General features: G+C 35.0%; 1 protein-coding gene across 3 annotated transcripts in view; it reads right to left on the bottom strand.

Annotated features, from left to right (window-relative positions):
* Nucleotides 1–23,008, bottom strand: part of OXR1 (oxidation resistance 1) — a 193,652-nt gene that overhangs the window by 5,587 nt on the left and 165,057 nt on the right. Inside the window, exons 1-6 of one of the 3 annotated variants that reach the window (XM_044668767.1) lie at nt 19,379–19,444; nt 14,269–14,349; nt 11,915–12,040; nt 5,815–5,967; nt 4,024–4,119; nt 2,858–2,931 (exon numbers count right to left, since the gene is read on the bottom strand). In XM_044668767.1, coding sequence (XP_044524702.1) covers nt 2,858–2,931; nt 4,024–4,119; nt 5,815–5,967; nt 11,915–12,040; nt 14,269–14,349; nt 19,379–19,444 — 596 coding nt within the window. Of the gene's footprint in view, nt 1–2,857; nt 2,932–4,023; nt 4,120–5,814; nt 5,968–11,914; nt 12,041–14,268; nt 14,350–19,378; nt 19,445–23,008 lie in introns of those variants that run through there. The other 2 variants (XM_044668773.1, XM_044668761.1) reach the window with 2 other exon arrangements.

Here is a 23,008-nt window from a genome sequence, read left to right as displayed (position 1 = left end):
GAGAGAGAGAGAGAGAGAGAGAGAGAGAGAGAGAGAGAGAGAGAGAGAGAGTGAGTGTGTGTGTGTGTGTGTTGGGGGGCCGAGGGGCAGGAGCATGGAGAGCGAGCTCATCTGGGAGGCTCAGCCACACACAGGAGGGCTTAGAACAGCCTAACTGAAACACAATAAAGCTGTTGTATATGGCACTCTTACACATTCAGGCAGAACATTTTATAAAGCAAAGCCTAGGAGACCGAGACAGCTAGTGAGCCTGTGAACAGTTCTGGGTCTGGACACCCAAATTCAGATCTAGCCCTATTATTATTTGTATGACCATGGGCAAATAACTTCACTTGTGTCTCAGTTTCCTCATCTGTAAAATGGGGATACTACTTCCTAGAGGTGCTGTGAGAATCAACCAAAATAATGTTTGTTGTGAATTTTAAGGCATCCCATAAATACTTCTTATCATCATGATATATTATCCCATTGCATTTGTGTTTTTAAGATCTTCCACTGCACTAGAGAATATGAACTGGGTTCATTTGATTAATAAATATAGAATATACTTATAGATTTGGAAGACTCAACTAAGGTAAGGAAAATGTGAGTATGTCTTGAAAGTTCTAGGTAAAAAAGTGTTAACAGATTAAATTCAGGAACTTGTGTCTTACCTGATGCCTCAGGGCAATCACAATTGTTCCTGTTTGGGGAGTTGAGTTTACTCTTAACAAAAGATTCAAAATGTTGTGGGAATGGCGTTACCCAAGTAAGGAAACTGTTAACAGTGTATGTTCAAGCCTGACTCTGTGGTGCTGTACCTCTGTCAACAACAGACTGGTCTAAATTAGTCTGGATGAACTCATCACTAAAGTTCTAGCTGAATAATTTTTTGGGACCCAGCAACTGATAATCTACACAGGTGGGCCAGGGGGCACCCCTTCTTCCAAGCTTCTTGCCTGAGGACCTTCTTATCTCATATTTTACTGAGAAAACTGAGGTTATTTACTACAAATTCCCTCTTTTTCCTTCTCATCTTGCCTCTTAACTCCCCATTATCAGCTCTGCACTCTCTCTTCCTTGGTCCAGTCTTTGATGAAGGCAGCTCCTCATCAAAATCAACCTCTCTACACATAACCCTGATCCTTTGACCTCTCATTTCCTTCCCCTAACCATCCATTCTTCTCTATATACAGTCTATTATATCTATAATCCTGATGGCTACTACCAGGCTCAAACCTCTCTTGTATGTACTTCAAGGGCTTCAGAGCTGCTGCCATCTTCTCTCTCCTCCTTTTCTAAGCCAAGCTCCTGGAAAAACTTGACGACACCACTGCTTTTACTTCCTCTCTGAGGGCAAAAAGAGCTGCTTTGTATTGCTAAAGACAGCTCAAAATAAGTGTTAGGGGGAGAGGGAACAGAGGAGGGGAAAAGGGTGTGGAATGAGCTAAAATCCATTTTCAATCTTCTTAATATGATTTATAAGTAAAATAGGTCTCAGACCATAGTGTTCAAAAACTGAGCATAAAGTTTGATAAAACATGTAGCTTATTCGTATATAAGTAACAACTTGGGAGCCTGGGGAAACATTCTCTTCTTCTAAAGGGCCAATCAGAAGAAAAGCTGAGGCACACTAAACTGATAAATATTAGAATACTGGTCTGAGAAGAAACAGAGAAAAGAACTAAGATGATAATCATGTTATGGTAGGAACATGTGGGAGGGGTAGCATTAAAAAAAAAAGCTGTATTAAAATTTAGGTTAAATTAGGAAGATAAAAAAAAGGGGGGAAATAATGGAAAAAATAAACCTCAGGAATCCTGAAACTCAAATCATTAAAGGGCAACTACCATGATTAAATGAACTTCATATATTTAGCCCTTCAATGCCACTGAAATGTTCACTTTATTTATAAATGAAGAAAATCAAATAATTTGGAGGAAATTTGAAGAAAAGTAAGCCTCTATGTTCTGAAATTGTTAGTCAAATCTTTAGGGATGATATAAAAAACAACTCTGTTTCTACAAAATAAGGAATTTAAGGATATTATCTGGAACTGCAGTGAGGCCCACAATATGTATATATCTATCTCAATTATCATACTAAAGGAGCAGCTAAGTGGCAGCACCAAACCTAGAATAAGAAGGACCTGGGTTCAAATATGGCCTCAGATATTTCTTGTGTGACTCTCAGCAAGTCACTTAACACTACCTGCCTAGCTCTTTTCCTTAGGATTTGCTTTTTAAATTTTATTTTTAAAGTATATTATACTGAACTATTTAAACAAAGCATCTTTATTTTGAACACATTTTTATCTATTTATTTTTAATTTTACCTTTTGTCTTAGAATCAATACTGTATATTGGTTCCAAAGCAGAAAAGCAATAAGGGCTAAGCAATAGGGGTCAAGCAACTTGATTAGGGTCACACAGCTAGGAAGTGTCTAAAGCCAGATTTGAACCTAAACCCTCCTGTCTCTGGGTCTGGCTCTCAATCACTGTAGTTGCCCCCTACATTTTAACAGACCAAGTTATTCCCAACTTTCCAGGCCTTTGGCCAAAAGCAATAAAATTCTGATCTGCAAACTACCACTCAATCTAGTTATCTAAGCATAATGCTCAGTACAGTTTTATTAAAATTGAGTTTCTTAATACAAAAGAATACTTTGATTGGTATATTATGGAAATAATAGGCAATCTTAACAGTCAGATCTTCTAGCAAAATACAACTCTAAATTTAGAAGAAAACCTTACTTTTAAAACACTAACATAAAAATCTGTAAGTTCTATCAAAAATTCCTAAAATGACAACAATTTTGTAACCTAGAGTTGAAATTTCTTAAAAAGGATTTCTTTGGTTAATACTTCAAGTGACTTACCCTCCTCCACCAAAAGCTAGGCAATCCATATCTCCTTTGATAAAAAACATATTATCTCCAGTCCATTTAAAGATCTAATAAAAAGAAAAGAATGATTTTTAATTTTTGGAATTAACAATGTAAAAAAAAAGTAAGAGAAGATAAAATAGTCAATTGTAAAAATAGACAAACCCTAGTAGCAATTATCAGACAAATAATAGTTACTGAACTTACCTAATAAGAGTTTGAGGGCTGGAATTTGAGAAGGGACAAGTAGTTTTATCTTCTCATATCTCCCAGAAAGGACTTCACTCTCCCTCATTTAGTGAGGTCATTCATTCAATAACTATTCATTAAATATATTATAGTTACCAAGCACTATGACAGAGACTAGCCATAGCATTCAGTATCTCTCATTTTAATTTGTATAAGTTATTTATTTTTACTCAGTATAGGCAATGAGCACACTCTGAAGAAGCCAATGATCGGGTACATTTTTATAGTCTGAACCATAGCTGTATTTATAATATAGAGACAATAAAATCAACTAATAAATATCTACTATGTGTTAGGCCCTGGGGATACAAAAGACAGAAGTAAGATAGTCCCTCCCTTCATGGAGAAAACATTTTCTCTCTTAGCTCTCTGCCAGTTTGACAGAGAAATCACTGTTACCTTTGCTTCATTCATGACCTTGATCATCTCCCAGAGTTGCACTGGGATAACTTCTCTTTTCCCTCTATGCTACCCCACTAACATGCGGTGATTTAATTAGCTCCTATAGGTTCAATCATCATCTTTCTAGAGATAATTCTTTTATATATACACCTATCTTATCAAACTTCACTATCACTCTTAAGGGTACCATCATTATTTTAATCACTCTTGGTCTCAACCTCACTCCAAGATGCAAAGGAACAACTTAAGAGGATATAGTTAGTGTAAAGGGTATAATTATCACCATTAAAATACTAGTTATATTCATTCTAGTCTTTTCAACTACTTATTTTCAACTAATTTGGAAAAATTCAAATATTGGGAGATCTTCAGGTAGTAAAATCCTATAATCACCCAACAAATTTAAACTCATTTGTCATTTCAAGATCCTTATTTCTTAAATTAATATTTTCCCATAAAATAAAGTTGTAATAGCATTTAGTAAATAAAATTTTAACAAGTGTCTTTACCTCAAATTCTGGAGAGAAAGTAAAAACAAAAGTCTCTCCAGTACCATAAAAGCCATCACTCACTTTAAGTGGTTCTGATGCCAGTGCACCAAAAACCTATAAAGAAAAAGAAAAAGCTAAATTAGCATGAATGAACCTACATATCAAATGAGCTTATAAATTGCAAAGAAATTTATATTCCTCGATTTTACTTATGACACATCACAGCAAGCATGGTCAGAATGTAGCAAATCATATATATATTTTAATACATGAGGAAAAATTAGAATGTTGGCAGAGTATCCCACATAATAATAAAAAATACAGACAATATTTACATGGCATTTGGTATATGCCAGGTACTATACCAAGCTGTTTACAAATATTATTTCATTTGCTCCTCATAACAACTCTGAGAAATGGGTATGATTATTCTCTTCATTTTATAGATGAGGAAACCAAGGCCAACAGGAGTTAAGTGACCTATCCAAGGTCACAAAACTAGAAAACTAAGAGGTCAGATCTTCCTGACTTGGTCTGCCACTCTATTGACTAGTCACTAATTAATAAAAATAAAAAACCGGGAATAAAAACTAATTATCTAAGTCTGGCCCTAAAATTCTAAGCTTAGCCACAAAAATTATCAAGTGATATATCAAAGAGTATGTACATATAACTTATCAATATGCATATTGATGACATATATAATATAGCTATATAGAATGATATATGTAATATAATCATATATATCAAATAGTATGTATAATAAATATGTACTAATAAAAATACTTGTGTGTGCCTCGATGCCTTCAAATTTAAGCACCTAGAATACAGAAATTGTCTAATGCTGTGGTACTCTTTTCATGGAGCATAATGTCATAAAGTCAAACCATAAATACTACAACAAAAAGAAAAAAATAATGTCACCATTACAACAAACAAATACTTGTCACTTTATCTGGACAATACATTTAGAGACTAAAAACAGTTGAGGAATCTAAGAATGTAGACTTATCATTAGATATAGAAAGTAAAATTGCTCCTTTATTGAATTGCAAATTACTGTAGTATTTCACACTAACTGAAGACAGAGGAGATAGTATACAACATTATTATACTTTAAAATTTGTGTCAAAATCAGGTTTTAAAAAAAAATTTCAAAGCACTTCTGATTCCAAAACCTCAATTTGTTCATTTTAGGTACAAAAAAAGATTTCTATTAAGTTGTACTTATTCTGGCAACAAAAAATTGTGGAATTAGAATAGGTACAGTTTACTTAAATGAAGCCAATTCACAATAAAAATGATATCATTTGTAATATATATAAAATGTCATATTTACTTCTGGATGAATTATCCCTTCCCCTCAAAAGGATCTTGCATCCATTTTTTCCTAGCTAACACTTGAGTAATCAAAGACCTAAATACCAGGTCAATGTTTACAATACTTTTCCTGTTTAGAAAAAGCTCTGCTATTAATAATCACCATTGCAATTTTTAAAAAAGGAATATGGTAAAAATTTTGATTAAAAAAATATATATATGTACACACACATATATTTAAATGATTTTATGACTATTTGCCTTTCTCCTTTCATGATATAATGTAAATACTTAGGTGGTTAATTTCAATTCAATTACTCTATGCTTTTAATAGGGTATCCAAATATGACTGACCTACTGAAATAATACTTTTATTTATACATTTGTCATTTTGATTTATAACTGCTTTTGCAATTTAATCTCATTTGACCCTCATTGCAAACCATGGGAGGTAGATGTAATTATTATCCACTCTCATCTTTTTCCTACCTGGTTATCATTGTCTTTAATCACCATCAGAACTGGTGTGTCCAAACCCACCATTGTTCGATACAGAGTCTTCAAACTTGTACCATGTTTCACAGTACCGTAGACAAGAGTCCAAGGATAGCCAATGGTTCGTGGTGGAAGATGTTTAGAGAGCTATGGAAAACAAAGGATTAGCATTATCAATTTTATTAATTAATATCATTTTTAATTATTTTATTTAACTAATATTTTGCTAACATTAAATAGTGACCATCTTATTTTATGGTTCTGCTACCTGTCACATGGATACTATCTCTACCAGCAAATTGGCTCCTTTATCATCCTCACTTTCTCACTTATCTTCAGTCTCTCCCTGTCTACTGGCTCCTTTCCTACTGCCTACAAATAGTAGGAAACAATCTGTCTTCCTCAATTTCAAAAAAAGCATCCTCACTTCCATTCCATCTCTGCTACCCATCATCCTAGAACTCTTCTACCCTGATTGGCTAAACGCCTTGAGAAAGTTATCTACAACAGGTGCTCCCACTTCTCCCCCAACCTCTTTATTCTACAACATGGCTGCCAATCTCATAGTCCAACAACTCTCTCCAAGGTTACTAGTGGTCTCTTAATTGCCAAATCCAATTAGTATTCTGGATTCTTATCTTTAATGACTTCTTCTCCATAAATTTCCAGGACTACTTTCTACTGAAACTCCTCCATAGGTGACTGCTCTCCCTCATTTTCCTTCCCTGGATCATCATGGAGGTCAGCATTTCCACAGAACTCTGTTTTGGGCCTGCTGCCTTCTTCCCCTTATACTATTCTACTTCACTAAGTGATTTCATCAATACCCAATGATTTAAGTAGCATCTCTATGGTGGTAACTCTCTAATTTACTTATTCCAGTCCTAACCTTTCTCCTGACTTTCAGACTCACAACTCTAACTGCTTTTCAGACATCCTGAACTGGACTGTCCAGTTGACCTAAACCAACATGTCTGAAAATTGAACTCATGATCTTTTCCACACATGCTAATCCTTTCCAAATTTCCCTTTGGATCAATTGATTGATTGATTAAATGAATTAAGGGCGCCCCATCTTCCCAGGTCCCCAGACCTAAAACCTAGGTGTCATTCTTGACCCCTCAGATGTTGATATCCCAGATATCCCATCTGTTGCTCAGGTCTATCAATTTTATCTTTGTAACATCTTACTCTCTCATGTGTACAGCCACCCCCTTAGTACGGGCCTTCATCTCCACACATCTGAGAAAACCATGGGAATTTTGTGAACCAGACTGACTGATCTTGTAAAACTAACTCCATTTTGTGAATTAGGTTTCATTTTCCTAAAAATTCTACCTGTTTGCTAATTTCGGAAACAAAACTGTGACATACTATTTCATATCTGGGAAAGTTCGCCTACTCAATTTCCCCTCTAGAAACTCTAGAAACTTGCTCAACCCCCTCCCAACTCAGAAAATTCCTAATTTTTCCTCCAATTAAAAATCAGACTACCTAATCTTGTATCTTTGATGATATCCATTAGCTGTTTGCTTTTAATACATAATAATCTGTCACTCTCTGCATTTAAGGTCTAGTGCCAAGCTGAGGAGGCCTGCTCCTCGTTTATTATGCAATTGTCATGCACTGCTTAATCGTTCCATATGCCTGAACCTCAAACTTTTGTTTCTTTGTTTATTTCAGATTTTATCTGTCCCACACCTGACCTACGATAATAGCCTGCCAGTTGGTCAACCTGGCACAAGTCTCCTCCTATTCCAGACCATCCTCCATTCATTTTCCAAAGCAAATGTCTTAAAACACAGATTGACTCTGTAACACTCTCTTCCCTTCCCACTCCCTCTCAACCCCCACCCCCAATACAATCAAGAAACTCCCTACAATACAGTCAATGGCTCCCTATGACCCCCAGGATCAAATATAAAATCTTTTGTCATCTGAGTCCCTTCCTAAACTGTCCACCTTCATCTTTCTAGTCTTCTTGACCTTTCCTTCCACATATTCTTTGGCCATGTGATACTGGCACCTCCTTGCTTTTTTCACAAATAAGACATTCCATTTTCTGTTTCCACAAATTTTTCTGGAATGCTCTCCTGCTTCACCTCTGCTTAATGATTTCTCTGGCTTCTTTTAAAATTCCATCTTCCACAGGAAGCCTTTCTCAACCTTTCTTAATTCTAGTGCTTTCCCTACTTTATATCCTGTGTAGTTTCTTTGCATGTACTTGCTTGCTTGTCTTCTCCATAAGAGTATAAGGTCCTCAAGGTCAGAGGCTGCCTTTTGCCTCTCTTTGTATCCCCAGCACTCAGGTAAATGTATACTGACTGACAAAAGTGAATGAGAAGCAACATGGAAAGAGCACTAGAACAGTGATGGGCAAACTTTTTAAAGAGGGGGCCAAAGGAAAGGAAATGCTCATCTGTCAGTCTGTTTCTAAGGCAACTCTTTCAAAGTTTCATTGTACTGTATTCTGCTCATTGTATTTGTCAGATTAGGAATAATGTCAGGCTGCCATAAAGAACATTTCAGTGGGCCGCATCTGGCCCACAGGCCATAGTTTGCCCATCACTGCATTAAAACTATTAGTACTGGCAGCTGGGTAGCTCAGTGGAGTGAGAGTCAGGCCTAGAGACAGGAGGTCCTAGGTTCAAACCAGGCCTCAGCCACTTCCCAGCTGTGTGACCCTGGGCAAGTCACTTGACCCTCATTGCCTAGCCCTTACCACTCTTCCACCTATGAGACAATACACCGAAAGTACAAGGGTTTAAAAAAAAAAACTATTAGTACTGAAATAGTCAGAAAAGTTCAATTCTAGACCCAATTCTACCATTTAAAAGCTCTGTTATCTTGGACTAATTTATTTGAATTTCAGTTTCCTTATTTGTAAAATGGGATGAAATGTACTCTCATAATTTGCTTAAGACTATGAAATGCTAGAGCCAAGCAAAGTAATGAAATGCAGGGTCTAAATAAAAAGTGGGTTAAGAAGTAAAATTCTTTCTGATTAGTATTATTTATAAAAAGCATTGAAGTCCTTAGTCAAAAAATGTCATCTCTCTTATAATCAGTCAAGACTAATCCGATAAGTGCGATAGTTTTGTATAGATCAGATAAGCTATAAAATATATATTCTTCTATTAACGGTGTAACACCTCTCCACAGGTACAATATGTTTGTTATTTTTTATTAATAGGGTTATTCTAATACCTAAGGCTCTACTCATCTACTTAAATCCCCATATTTCCTCAGGCAATATCGTATCATTCCTTTTCTGAAAGCTGTTCTATCATTAGCTGAATTATGTAAGCTTCTCTATACAGTTTAGGAGAAATAATTCTCCTTTTCCTATTTTCCACATAAACATGTCAGGCTTTTAGAAAAGATATTGAGGTAGAATTTTAAATCCCCTGTGTGATAACATATTTCTTGGTGAACTTGAGATGAGTTAAAAATGCCAATAAATGCAAAGGAAAACAAAAAAAAAAAAAAGGTTTCTTATATAGGAAATAAGAGAAAGATCAAAGGGATGAGAGAATAACAGACAACAGAAAAGAAGCAAAAAATAGTCAAATACACAATACTTATTTAGCCCAGTGCCTGATACATATAAAGCACTTAATAAATGTTGTTGAAATACTGTTTTAATTTTTATTCTTCTCAACCAAAAACAATGATCTGAAGACCTGGCTAACTTAAATTTCAACTTTTCTAAACATTTCTGATTCAACTAAGGAAATCTTAAGAGAATATCAAACTGCCTTCAGTTAGTAACTGGCCTAGAGGAATATCATATTGGAGTCCTAGGAATGGAGTCAAAGGCATTTGAGAAATCTAAGAAAACAGGAGAAGTGACCTGCAAAGAAGTAGAAATACGGACATCTTGACTTTACTTTAATTTATGGCAAAATTCTAGAGAATACTGATTAAGGGATAAATTGGGTGTATTTAGAAAAGCAGTGATCGCCAAGAGCCAGAACATCTTCATCAAGAATAGCTGTCTGTCTACATACAGTTCTATTTCTCACAGTTACCAGATTGGTCAATACAAGAAACATTATAGACACAGTTTAAAGATAGTTTCTCATGGTATGCTGGGGGCTGAATGGCAATAGTTAGGTGGATTTGGAACTGGTCCTAGAAGGAGATCAACTCGGGAAAGGTATCTAGTAAAGCATATAACAGATTTGCCTTTGGTTCTCCGTATTTAAATATATTTTATAAAAAACTTGGATGAAGGCATGATTATCAATCCTAAAGTTGAACTAAAACAAAGAATAGTTAATAAAAGTTAAATGACAAAATCAGGTTCAAAAAAGTTGCTATATGTCTGTTGGTCAAATCTAATAAAATTTAATAGAAATAAATGTAAACTGACTTATCTAAATTTAGGTCCCAAAATTACCTATGCGGTGTAAATGGAATTAGCTCACCCTCAATCATTCTTTAGACTTTAGCCACCAGGAATAATGTTACTCCACCCAACTTAGAATTAAGTGGGGAGGGGGAAAGTCTGTGACCCACATGTGATAGTAAGTGACAAATCAAAAACAAGTGATGCCCCCTGGGCAGTCCAAAACTAGGGTGAGGCTGCCATTTGTCCACATAAAAACAGAGGTGGTTGCAGGAAGTGACAAAAACTGCTATCTTTTAAATAAGGTGGTTACTTCCTCTGAAGGGCTTTTGGCACTTTGAACTTGGCATTGGAGGAGCTCAGGTGAGACCTCAGACTGCTTCCCCTTGAACTGTCACATGGGTAAGTTAGGCTGACTCTCTTTCCTTTTTCCCTTGGCGTCTCTGGAGGCTCCAGCCTCAAGAGGCCTCTCATCTTGGAGGAGGACTTGTGGCTAGAAGCCTTGTTTAATTAACCTCTGTGCCCCCTCTGCTGGGGCCTCTGAAGACCTGCCTGGTTCAAGCCTCCAGTCCCAACCAGAGTTTCTCTCTCTTATTTTCCCTACCTTTAACCTTCCTACTTGTAAATAAACCACCATAAACGTCATCCTGACTTGGATCTCTTATTTTGGAATCAATTACTGGATACTAAATATCCAGTCCAACCATAATCTTCCCATTTTCCCCTTTTACAATGCAAGCACAGAAAGGGAAAGTCAAGACGTGGCAATAATTCATGAAAAAATTTCTGGTATTTTAGTGTACTAAAAATGAGCTAATAAGATGATATGTTAGTTAAAAAGTTAAAATGAATGAAGCACTAAAAGAGAAAGTGACCAAAAAAGAGGCTATAATTCTGTTTCAATATAGTGTTCATTATTTCTAAGTGCTCAGGAAAAACATTGGCAAACTAAAAAAAGAATTAAAGAATTGCCAAAGGAACATGGGGGGGCAGCTGGGTAGCTCAGTGGAGTGAGAGCCAGGCCTAGAGACAGGAGGTCCTAGGTTCAAACCCGGCCTCAGCCACTTCCCAGCTGTGTGACCCTGGGCAAGTCACTTGACCCCCATAGCCCACCCTTACCAATCTTCCACCTATGAGACAATACACCGAAGTACAAGGATGTAAAAAAAACAAAAAAAAAACAAAAAAAAAACAAAGGAACATGGGGATGTTTAATTTAGAGATTAGAAAACATCTGAATGGCTATAGAAGAGAATCAAGACCATGTCTGTTTGACTACAGAATATGCAGTGGACAGAACTTGCAGAGACCAATTTCAACTCAAGATGGGGAAAGACTTCCTAACAATTACAGCTGTTCAAAAGTAGAATCAGCTACTTTAGGAGGTAGCATGTTGCCTATCAATGAAGGTTTTAAAGCAGAAGCTGATTTGTAGGAATACTGCAGAGGGGATCACTGCCTGAGTTTAGACTAGATGATGACTATATTTCTAACATGGAAATTATTTGAGATTACTAAAACTATAACTCACTGAGTGTATATGTATTTGTAGATATAAATGAACCAGTTCACTAATTCCTGAAATACTGATAGTAGTAGTAAGAAATTGCTATAATTTTCAGATCAAATTAATTAAGAAAAAAAAAAGAATCAGGGGCACAGGTTCTCAGTTCAAAGTTGTAAATATTAAGTTTAGTGATCTCAGTGATGTTTAACTAAAAGCATTTTAAGGTAATTTCTTACCTTTTCAATTTGATCCGGTTGTAACAATTCACTTGGATCACTGAGGACTGGACGAAATGCTTCAGACTCCAGGTCTAATTTTAAAGGAGTAACATATTTTGGACCAACTGATTCTTTTGTAGCAATCTAAAAAGTAAATAGCAAAAGATATTAACATGAAAATATAACATGCTCTGAAACAATTTTTTTTAAATTTTGTAACTTAAGAACCATTGGTTTAGGATCTTATATAACAAAATTATTCAAACTTAGCTACTCTGTTAATAATAGTGGGCTATAATAGCCTTATTTTAAATATTACTTATCCCATTCTTCAATATGGGAGATTTAAATTTTTTTTACTTTAAAAAATTTTTCCATGTTTACATGACTCATTTTCTTTCCCTCCCTTCTTCCACCTGAAATCCCAGAGCCAACAAGCAATTCCACTGGGTTGTACAAATGTTATCACTTGATACCTATTTCCATATTATTCATTTTTGCTATAGAGAGATTTTTTAAAGCCAAAACCCCAAATCACATACCATATGGGAGACTTTAAAAATCATTTAGGTAATTTTTAGAAATTCTGTTCCTAGTCTTCTAAGGAATAAAGGTAGGCTAAGCCTAACATGCTGATAACGATGGTTAATATTGTGCACTTCTGAATAAAAGGAAGAATGTTTACTGACTTGAAGTAAATAAAGAATTCTCTAATCATGACAAAACTTACCTTAACTATGTAGGTGTTTCAATTCAAAGCTATATAAATTTTTCTCTCATTACCTTTAGTTTCAGCAATAAATGTTTACAAAATATATAACTCCTTTTCCTTTGAAAGCTAAAATATGTTAAGATATATGTCAGAAAAATTGGTTTTAACTGAATTTTTAAATTTTAATTCGACCAGAATATGTTTAAACTTTTTGAAAACTATTACTTACTATTTATTTAATACACATTACTTACTATTTGTTAACTGATTAAAAAGAAATTAAGCCAGTTTTAAAAATGCAATAAATGAATTTTTTCTTCATAAAAATATTACTGATACTCTTTAAAAATTTTTTGAAAGATATAACTAACATATATAGTTCAATCCTTAAAATCCAAGAAGACTTAACAACCACAAATTATTACTATTTTTACAATATCAAAATGCACTAACAGAAATTAAAAGTGTATTTTGTTTAAAAGTTTGCTTGAGCATACTCTTGTTGACAATAATTGGGGAGATATACAGTATCCTATTAGGAGCAGATGACTAAAATGTAGCAACACTTGGCGACTGTAATTGAAATAAAAAGTGCTGTTCAACAAAACTATATTGGGATTAAAGTTGCTAAATTATGTTGTGCATTAAATACAAATATTTACATTTTAAAATAACTTTAACCAAATTAATTTTCCAAAACTGTCCTGTTTTCTTATTCAGAAACAATAACATTATACCTTTCACACCATCATCATAATACTTCACCCTAATTTTGATGATGTGACCTTAAAATCAAACACAAAACAACCAAAATCCCAAAGAGCAGTAGAAGCATTAAGAGAAAAAGGAAAAATTCAGCAGAGGTAGCAAAGCCAGGAAAGCAATCTCCTACATACAAAGGAATACATATTACTTGTAAGTTTAAAAAAAATTGAATATCAGAAGTTTCATCATGTCATTTCCTAGTTCTTAGAATTACAAGGTCAATTGCATATAGTTTCAAGTCATTTTTCTAGTTCTGGTGTATTTATTTATCTAATAAGAACCTAAAATGTATCTACTGTCAACCAGGTGTATACCTCAAGAAATTTGGCAAAGAGAATGAGAAGAGAGATATGGGAACACTGAATATCTTTCCCTTTGGAGTCCTGGGAATTAGGCTGATATTATTTTATTGAGTAAATGAAAAGCAATAAATTTCAAAAGGCAAATGGTTAAACTTGGTTTCCAGAACCTTAAATGTAAATTTTATAGTTGTTTTTAAAGGATCATATCTTTTTGATAGTTTTTTTCAAACAGTCTGATTCCCCAAAGTCCAAAAGTATATTCTGAGTTGAAATAAAACTAAAAAAAAAAAAAAAAAGTCCTCATCACTCTGTTGAAAAAGAGAGTAATGAAAACATTTATTGATTCACAGAAAATTCCTCTGACATCAATGTCTGAGTATTTTTAAAGTGAAAAGATGATGGAAAAAGTAATCCTACATCTCTTCAACATACTATTACATTGTTTAACAAGAAAAGGAATTTTCTGCTTTTTTTTTTTTAAAGTGCTACTGCCAAAACAAATCCACCAAATATGGAACTTGTCCTGATGAGGGGCACTAAAACAGAGAGTGTTTCAGTCTCTGAAAAATGGGTTTAAACACTGAAGGGGGCACCTGGAGACGTCTGCAGAGTGTGCGCAGTTCTTCAGTATTTAGAGCATCGATCCTGTGGTGATACTCAGCCACCGACACTACCTGAATATGGAGACAGGAAGACAATAATTCCACTGACAATAGAAGAAAAAAGGTGCCAGGAAAAAAAATGGAGAAAATCATAATGGGGAGAAAGAGAAAGATTTGCAGTAAAAAACAAAGATGTTAGGAGTATCAGAAATATGTATTAATATATTTTACAAACTGGGGCTCTATGAGCATACAGGATGAGCTAAAATCATGCTGTAAATATATTTTTATATATATATAAAATTCAGGATTTCCCCCACATACATGCTGAAAGTTCCAAAGACATACAACAAAAAAGAATGAAACTATACATAATTAGGTATAGGTACCATACCTAATTAATATAAAGTAATGAGGATTTATTGTATGGACTATCTCATATACAGACTGCATTCAATAAATGGCATTCCAGCATTTTAAAAATGGAAACACTAAACAAAACATCACAGGTTTTGATGTCAACATTAATTTTTGGGACAAAAATTACAAAGAAGATGATATTTTAAATTCTTTCTTTGAAACCACTGCAACTCATACTCTGCATTCATTATAACAAAAGTTCAAAGAATTTCAGAGCAAAATGCCAAATATACATACAATCACACAAAAGATATTGGAGGAAGAAAGAAGTAGTAAAAGGAAACAGCCATATGAAAAATGGATTTTAAGTCTAAACTGAGAATGAAGATAAAGAAAAACGTTTAGACACAAAAAAAGAAGAGTTAAATTTCAAAAACAATAATCTAATGAACAATTTATTCCCTAAAGGGAAGACTGCTTTTTTTCTGGTCAAGTTGGGAAAATAGACGAGGCACTGATATTCTCAAATTGCCACTAAAAATAAAAGTATGTGAAAATAATTCCTTCAGATTAACACAAGAGCCCTATAGGTTTCAGAAAGGAATGTGCTAGAAAGCATTCAGCTTTCTTTTTCACATCTTACTGTACCATGAGTTCTGATGTGTTGTTCTAGCATGTCAGTTAGTCAACTAACATTTATTAAGAACATGCTAGGCATGTGCTAAGTGCCAGAGATACAACGGAAGGCAAACAACAGTCTCTGCTCCTTAAGAATTTTAATGGGGGAGACAACTTATAAACAACAACTACAAATAAGCTAAACACAGGATAAACAGGAGACAGTATAAAGAGAGGAACAACAGCTTCTGCTATAAAGGTGGGACTTTAAATAAGTTTTGACAGGAGGTAGAGAATGTTTAGGCAGGGATGAGGTAGTATTCCAGGTATGGAAGATAACCAGTGAAAATGCTGCAGTGAGGACATGGAGTGCTGTGTGTGAAGAATGGTATGGAGGCCAGTATCCCAAGATCAAAGAATATGTGGAGTAGAGTAAGATTTAAGAAGATTTAGAACTACACTATAACAAAAATTTACTAGCTTTAAAATGAGGGCTTTTCAGCAGTATGTGGATTTCTGAATTAGACTACTATGCTATAAACAACTATACCACAGAGGGCCTACAAGAGTTAATGTAACTCCAATGAACTCAGCAGAGAAATCAACTCAATAATGCCTCCTCATACTTTTTTTCCTAACCTGAAAATTGAACATTATAAGAAGACATTCATTAAGGAAGCACAATACTTTAGGGCTAATGTTCCTCGTATCTGTTTATTAATTTGATTAGTCTAAACCAGGGACGGGCGAAAAGAGGGGGCCAAAGGAAAGGAAATACCCATCTATCAGTCTGTTTCTAAGGCAACTCTTTCAAAGTTTCATTGTATTGTATCCTACTCATTGTATTTGTCAGATTAGGAATAATGTCAAGAGGCTGGATAGAACATTTCAGGGCACCACATCTGGCCCAAGTGCCATAGTTTGCCCATCACTGGTCTAAAACTATGATCACAACTGTCACTCTGGAAAGATACTGTGACCATGTCTCACTTGTCCCAGTCTTATCTTCTCTATTAAACTAACTTTCTTGGTAGGGCTCTGGTCACTTTCTTAGTGCCTGATACTAATTAGAACTTAGCATTTCTTTAATATGAACCCAGTAAATTATTCTATTAAAAAGATATGAAGAAGGGGCAGCTGGGTAGCTCAGTGGATTGAGAGCCAGGCCTAGAGACAGGAGGTCCTAGGTTCAAATTTGGCCTCAGACACTTCCCAGCTGTGTGACCCTGGGCAAGTCACTTGACCCCCATTGCCTACCCTTACCAATCTTCCACCTAATAAGTCAATACACAGAAGTTAAGGGTTTAAAAAAAAAAAAAGATATGAAGGGAGGCATACATCTCTAAAGCAAGAGTCTCATTTGTGAGCACCAATAATGCAGGGAGAAGAGGTAGTCCAGAGCTCAGAAAAGGCCACACAGATTAGGCTGGCAGTAAATGACCTATTTCTTGAAAGAAGAAAGAGATTTTCGGACATGTTAAGGAGGTGATGCTTTCTAGGCAGAGGCCAGAGATGGAATGCTGAAGAAAAGAGAAAAAGTTCTCATTAGTTGGATTACAGAGTCTGGGAGAGAATAATGTCCTATATGGTTGGAAAGAAAGGTTGGGCCAGTAAAGGGATTCAAAAGTTAAACAGAAGAATATATATTTTACCCTTGAAGAAAAAGGGAACCACTAGAATTTATTAAGTAGGGTAGTAACATGATCAGATTTATACTTAAGGAAAACTACTTTGTTTACTGATGCAGAGGATTAAATTGAATGATGAGAAACTTGAGGCAGAAGAGACCAATTAGAAGGTATTAAAATATTCTAAGCTAAGAGGGATGAGAACTTCAACTAATGTGGCTGTGTGAATAGAGAAAAGGGATTACTGGATACCAGAGACTCAGAAAGAACAATCAGACAGGTAGGAGGAAAAACAAGAGAAAAGAGTCACATAATCCCAAAGCAGAAAAAAATATCCAGAAGGAAAATGGCCAGAGATTAGAATTTAGAATTTTAATGGAATTATCAGACTGTAGCAAAGGTTTATAAAAAATGCTAATGGTTTGCTTCTTCTCTTTGTTCTGTTTCTTTTGGTGGGGGAGTTTGTTTTGTTTCAAGTTGATTAGGTCTCCCTACCTTGTCCAGGTTGGAAGTATAGAGGTCAACCAGAGGCTAGATCCCAAATCAATCCAAATCAAGACTTTGAACTGCTCTAATTTCCACCCTGGGCCATTTTGCCCCTCATTAAAAGGTAGTTTGGTAACACTCACTCCTAGGGGCATACCACAATGGTGCAATGCTAAACTTAGTGTAGATTGGCTTTAGAGCTACTATAGATCAGAATTCCTAAACTCAAGTGTTCCACCAAGCTCTGCCTCCTTGGCAGCAGATACTACAAGTTTACACCAACTTTTAGTCTAAACTAGTACATTTCATCTTGTAAGCATCTTAAGGGCAGGAATATTTAGTTTTGGCATGTGTAGGTAATTAAAGCAAATACTTGAAGGTTTTATTTGAGCAAGGACCTGACAGTTTCTCTACTCTGGACAAAGCTAACTACAATGGGCAGGACTATCACTCAGTGAACTGTGTAAGAGGTCTCTGAGGAGCACTGGCAGATGAAATGATAGATAAACACTACCATATATCAATTTAGTTAATCTTTCTCCTTCAAAAAGATAAATAATAGAATTGACTATATAAAACCTGGTGAATGTGCCTATAATCCTGTAAAATGGGAATTCTGTCTGCATTACACCCTCACAATACCCTGTGACCATGTTTTTGTAACTCTATAAGTACTACAGAAATGTGATTATTTGTATAATCTATACACACAAGTACAGTTTTTTGCATGGGAAAGGAACTAAGTAAACGGTTGTTGAATAAATAACTATAAAACCAAAGGAAACAAATCCTACACCAGAAAAGTATAAATTCAGTGAAAACAGAACCTTCACCTGGAAACCACTCATATGAAATGTTCAATGGTTATGACAATAAATGACACAATATCAACAAAATATTTTAAGCTCCAAGTTTATAGTCAGTCCTATAAGGCATTCATGTGATCTATTCTCTCTTAAATGCCTCCTATATCAATATTACAAGAAAAATTAACTCACATGTTTATGATATCCTTTAATTTAATAAGAACTTTAAGATTAGGATCAAAGAAAGTTTGAACCAGCTGCTAAGAAAAAAGTATAACAATGCCAGTAAAGTAAAATAAAGATGTTTTCAACAAAGGCTAAAAAACTAGAATATATCTTTCTCCAACCATTCATATTTATTGGGCTTAAATATTGCAAATATTTATTTCAGCTCTATCAGCAAACATTTTCAAATGATGGACTTTTATATTAAAGAATTTTCCCATGTAGTTAAAATTTTTACATGCAAAATAATTATTTAAAATTTTTCTGATTTGAGCTCTTAGAAATTTGTTGTTTTTTTTAATTACATTGGTTATTTTAAAATCCTGAATGAAAACGTAAGTTGATAAATCAAGTTTTCATTTCTTAGGAATTCTAACCTCAAACATTCTACTCATAATTTCTCTAAACAATTAACTACTCAAATTATAATAGGTTCCACTTGTCTAATGATTATTCCTTTTTTGTTTCTTAGGATTCTAATCTCAAATATTTTCATTATTTCTCCAAACATTTAACAATACAAATTATACTGGGTTCCTTGGTAATAAGATATATAAAATTATCATCCTTAAAAGGTATTATGATTCCAAAATGTGAATAAACAGATTTACATTCTTTTTAAAACTAAAATTCTGAACAAATTAAATAGTTTAACTGAAAAAAATGTTAAGTATAACTATGTAATCCTGCATTACATCAGTTAAAATCTAAATTCAGACACCCCCACCCCCAACTGTAGACTGGCTCAAACAATTGTGTTGACAAAATAAAAATTATGTAACACAACTCATTACATTTTAACAGATGTAAGAATATGGCAACATTATTTGAAAGCACATTTTGAAAGTTATTAGAAAATCAGACATTTTCTAAGCATTACCTATGCTCAAACTTTGAGAAAAATGTGGTTCTTTCTGGACCACATTCCCACAAGAAAGAAAGCTAATATAAAAATCAAAATGCTTGACTGAAATTTACCAGACTGTATTTATGATTAATTGATTGCTGTCTTCTTCCCTTCTTTCCATACCAGAGGCGAGACATTTCCCTTTAAAGACAAACTAAGTTAAATTACATGACAGCTGTTTTTCAAAGCAGTCTCTCTATCCAAGAAAAATTCCCAACATAAGAACAGCACTCCAGTGACAAAACAGTTTGCTACACACAAAGGCTTGACTGACAAGACAAAGAGCTAATCAGTAAGTCACATTCCAGCCAAGCTAGTCCTGAGTGGTGACTGTGGAACTGGGAAGGGAGGGAATGACCATACTTAAGTTTGGTTGCACCATACCATATGCTCAGAGAAAGGACTAAAAAGTTTAAAGAGACAGAACATTTATTTCCACATGATAAACTTTCTAAAGATAACTCCATTTAGAACTTTTAATATCCTTTAAGAGAAAAAAAAACTTGAAAAGCATATCCATAGAAATGCTATGTTCCACGTGTTTGGTTCTATTTTGAGCATACCAGCAAATCTGTATTATATTTACACTTGAAATAGGAATCCACACATATTTTGCTTTGTTTTCCCAGACCATACAGTTCCCTTCCCTAGAGGGAACTCCTTCAACTGATGCAAATCCACACCTGCTCTGCAATTTTTAGATTTCCCAACCTGGAACACTGTGTGTGATTATCCTCTTTCAGACAGCATGTGACAGAGATGAACTTAAGTCTTTCTGAGAGAACAGCTCTATCTGTCATGCCATGTTGTCTCATTCACATACATAATTAAGATAGTAAAATAATTTTAAAATCCACTCTATCACAAATTGACATATAAATCCAAAGTTTCACAGTTCCCAAGAATGTGGAGTTCTTTTTCAGCAAATCTGCTCTCTCAAAATACCATAGCCCCAGTACCAGAGACAAACTGAATCTTGGACAATTTAGAATTTTAGAATAGACTGTTGTAGAAATAATCATTTTGGTATCAAAGAAGGTAAGGTTGGACAATTTTCTGGGTTTATTTTTAACTTTGAACAAACGAAGAGACATAGTACTTAAAAGAATAAAGTAACAGAATTGTATTAAAAATATAAGAAACAGAGTCTTCAGTAGGAAAGAATTCTTGAAAACTCTTGTCATTATGTTGATTTGTGGATATGTTTTGGTCATTTTAATAATTACCATCAAAAGTAGTATTTAGAACAAATTCAAAGATAAAATTTATTATCAAAACAGATACCTAATTTATGTATTCTTGGTATGGATTCAACCCAGAGATCACAAGCCCTTTATTATTTGGTGAATGGTCTTGAGAGCTGCTGTGGCTGAAAATAGTCAATAACCTCCAAGTACCTAAACTGGTCACTGGACAACAGACATAGAGTAGAGGACATAGTCTGCTGCTAGGTTCAGATTATAAGCCTTTCTAGGTTAGAATGATGTCTCCTAGCTTGATTTCAGTGGGCAATCTGAGAACCCAGGGCTACCTATAGGCCACAATATGGCATGCAATAGAACTTTAGGGAAGCACTAAATTGTACCAGGTGAATATAAAAAATTGTTGAGCTTTTTCCAAGGGTGTGTGCTAGAATCAACTCGGATTAGTTCCAGAAAGCCAAATTTTCTGTGTGAGCATTTATACTGTGGAATTTGATAAATGCTACAGATCAGGGCTTAATTTATTTGATGCTTGTCTAGACCCAAGAAGGTGTCAGAAACCATCTTAATAATGCAAATTATTTTAAAAGTGTGTCATGAGTATATTTCCTCCCAGGAGGGCTAGTTGTTGAATATTTATGAACATATTCCTATCTTTCCCTTATACCCTCATTCCTTATTGCAGACCTCATCCAAAGGGAATGTTCACTTGAATCTAGGGCTCTTGATAGCAAAGGAGCTGAGGACACTCCAAAGAGGAAACAGAGCAGCATTTCCCACCACCATCACCACCCCTCTGGGCTCCTCCTCTTTCTTTTCATAGGCACTGGTGGCCTTTGCTACTTAAAAGTAGCAGCAACTTTTTATAATGTAGATCTCTATGAATCTGACACAATAGTAGCAATAGCAGCAGACACATGAAGTGAATGTTGAGGAGTGGGGATTGCACTGAAAAATCAGGAGACACAGAAAGCAGACATGGAAAAAGATAAGAAGACTGAGGGGAAAATACAAGCATCACATAATTAAATAATTTCACCTAAGGCTGGCCTCTTTGTCAAACAATCCTTGTCATATCATAGAATCACAAAACCTCAGTTGTTGGAGACCTAGAGATCAGAAAAGTCATCCCATTCCTGGACAGGAGTCCCCTCTACAACACCTAGGACAAGTTGGCCATGCAGTTACCCCCTCATGCCCTCTGTAATGTTGAATCCGCCATCTTCTGAGATAGTCCATTCTACTTCTAACTAGCTCTAGTTGTTGGGAGGTTTCCCCTCTTACTAAACCAAAATATAGCCCTTCACATATTCCATCCTCACCCCCTTACTTCCAGGACCAATCAAAACCAGTGCAATCTCTCTTCCACATACAAACACTTCAGATACTTGTATATAGCTATTAAATCTCTGTCTATTCCTCAGAACCCGACAATGTTCTCTTCTTCATGCTATGAAGATGAAAAAACAGATTTTAGTGAGTTTAACTGACTTGTCTAACATCACACAGGTAATAAGTGCAGTCAAAGGTGTAAGTAAGTATACACTTGAGTCAGATTTCTATTACAAATCCATAAAATACTAACGGTGATATTGTCACCTGAAGGAGGAATAAACTTTAGTTAGTCTGAAAAATTCATTCTAGAAATATAATTTATTCTCTATTGAAGCTGGAAAAATGAAGCAGATCACATTTTTTATATCATAGTTTTAGGTTAACCAGTAAGCCATTTAAAACTGATAAGCTTAAAGGAATCCCCTCATACTACAGAAAATTTGGAAGAAAACATCTCCACATAGGTTTTGCATTCATCTTAAAAAGGATTATGCTCATTGTACTCATTAAACACCTAATGTGTATACTTTTCTCTCAAAGTGCTTATAAGTCTCCTGGGGAGTAGACTAAACAGGAGTAACTATAATATTCAATATAAGTTAAATAGTTGCCAAACTAAAATATACTATATGAGGTTCAAGGGAGAAGGCTATTATTAACAGAGATCAAGGTAGATTTAGCAAAGGAAGTTGTATCTGATTTGGGTTCTAAAGGAGAAGGATTTCAACAAAGAAGAGAAACAGGTCACACCAAGAGAATGCCTAGTGTGCTCTGGGTAAAGATTGTCTTTTTTGGCTTGAAGGCTGTATGTGCAAATAGAAACAAGAGAAAGATGAAAAGTGGATGGTTGTGAAGGTCCAGGATACCAGTCTGAGGAAGCTGACTTTACCCAGGAGGTAACCAGGAGTTACGGAAGATTTCTGAGCAAAGGAGTTACATGCCTGGATGGGTGAACAATGTGAAGGATGTGGCTAAAGAGTGGAGGCTCTTCTAATAGTCAAGGTAAGTGATAATAAAGAACTGTACTAAGGAAGTATGAGTAAAGAAGAAGCCAGGGATAAAGGAGATACCATGCTGGTGGAAGCCAGGGCTTGGTAACTGACTGGATATGAAATATGAGGGAGGGAACAGAGTCCCAAACAAACCAGCAGACATGATGTGGAG

The sequence above is a fragment of the Gracilinanus agilis genome, chromosome 1 (genome assembly GCF_016433145.1).
Source record: "Gracilinanus agilis isolate LMUSP501 chromosome 1, AgileGrace, whole genome shotgun sequence".
Taxonomy (NCBI): domain Eukaryota; kingdom Metazoa; phylum Chordata; class Mammalia; order Didelphimorphia; family Didelphidae; genus Gracilinanus; species Gracilinanus agilis.
Note: the sequence above shows the minus strand (reverse complement) of the source record. Positions and strands in the feature narration are given on the sequence as shown.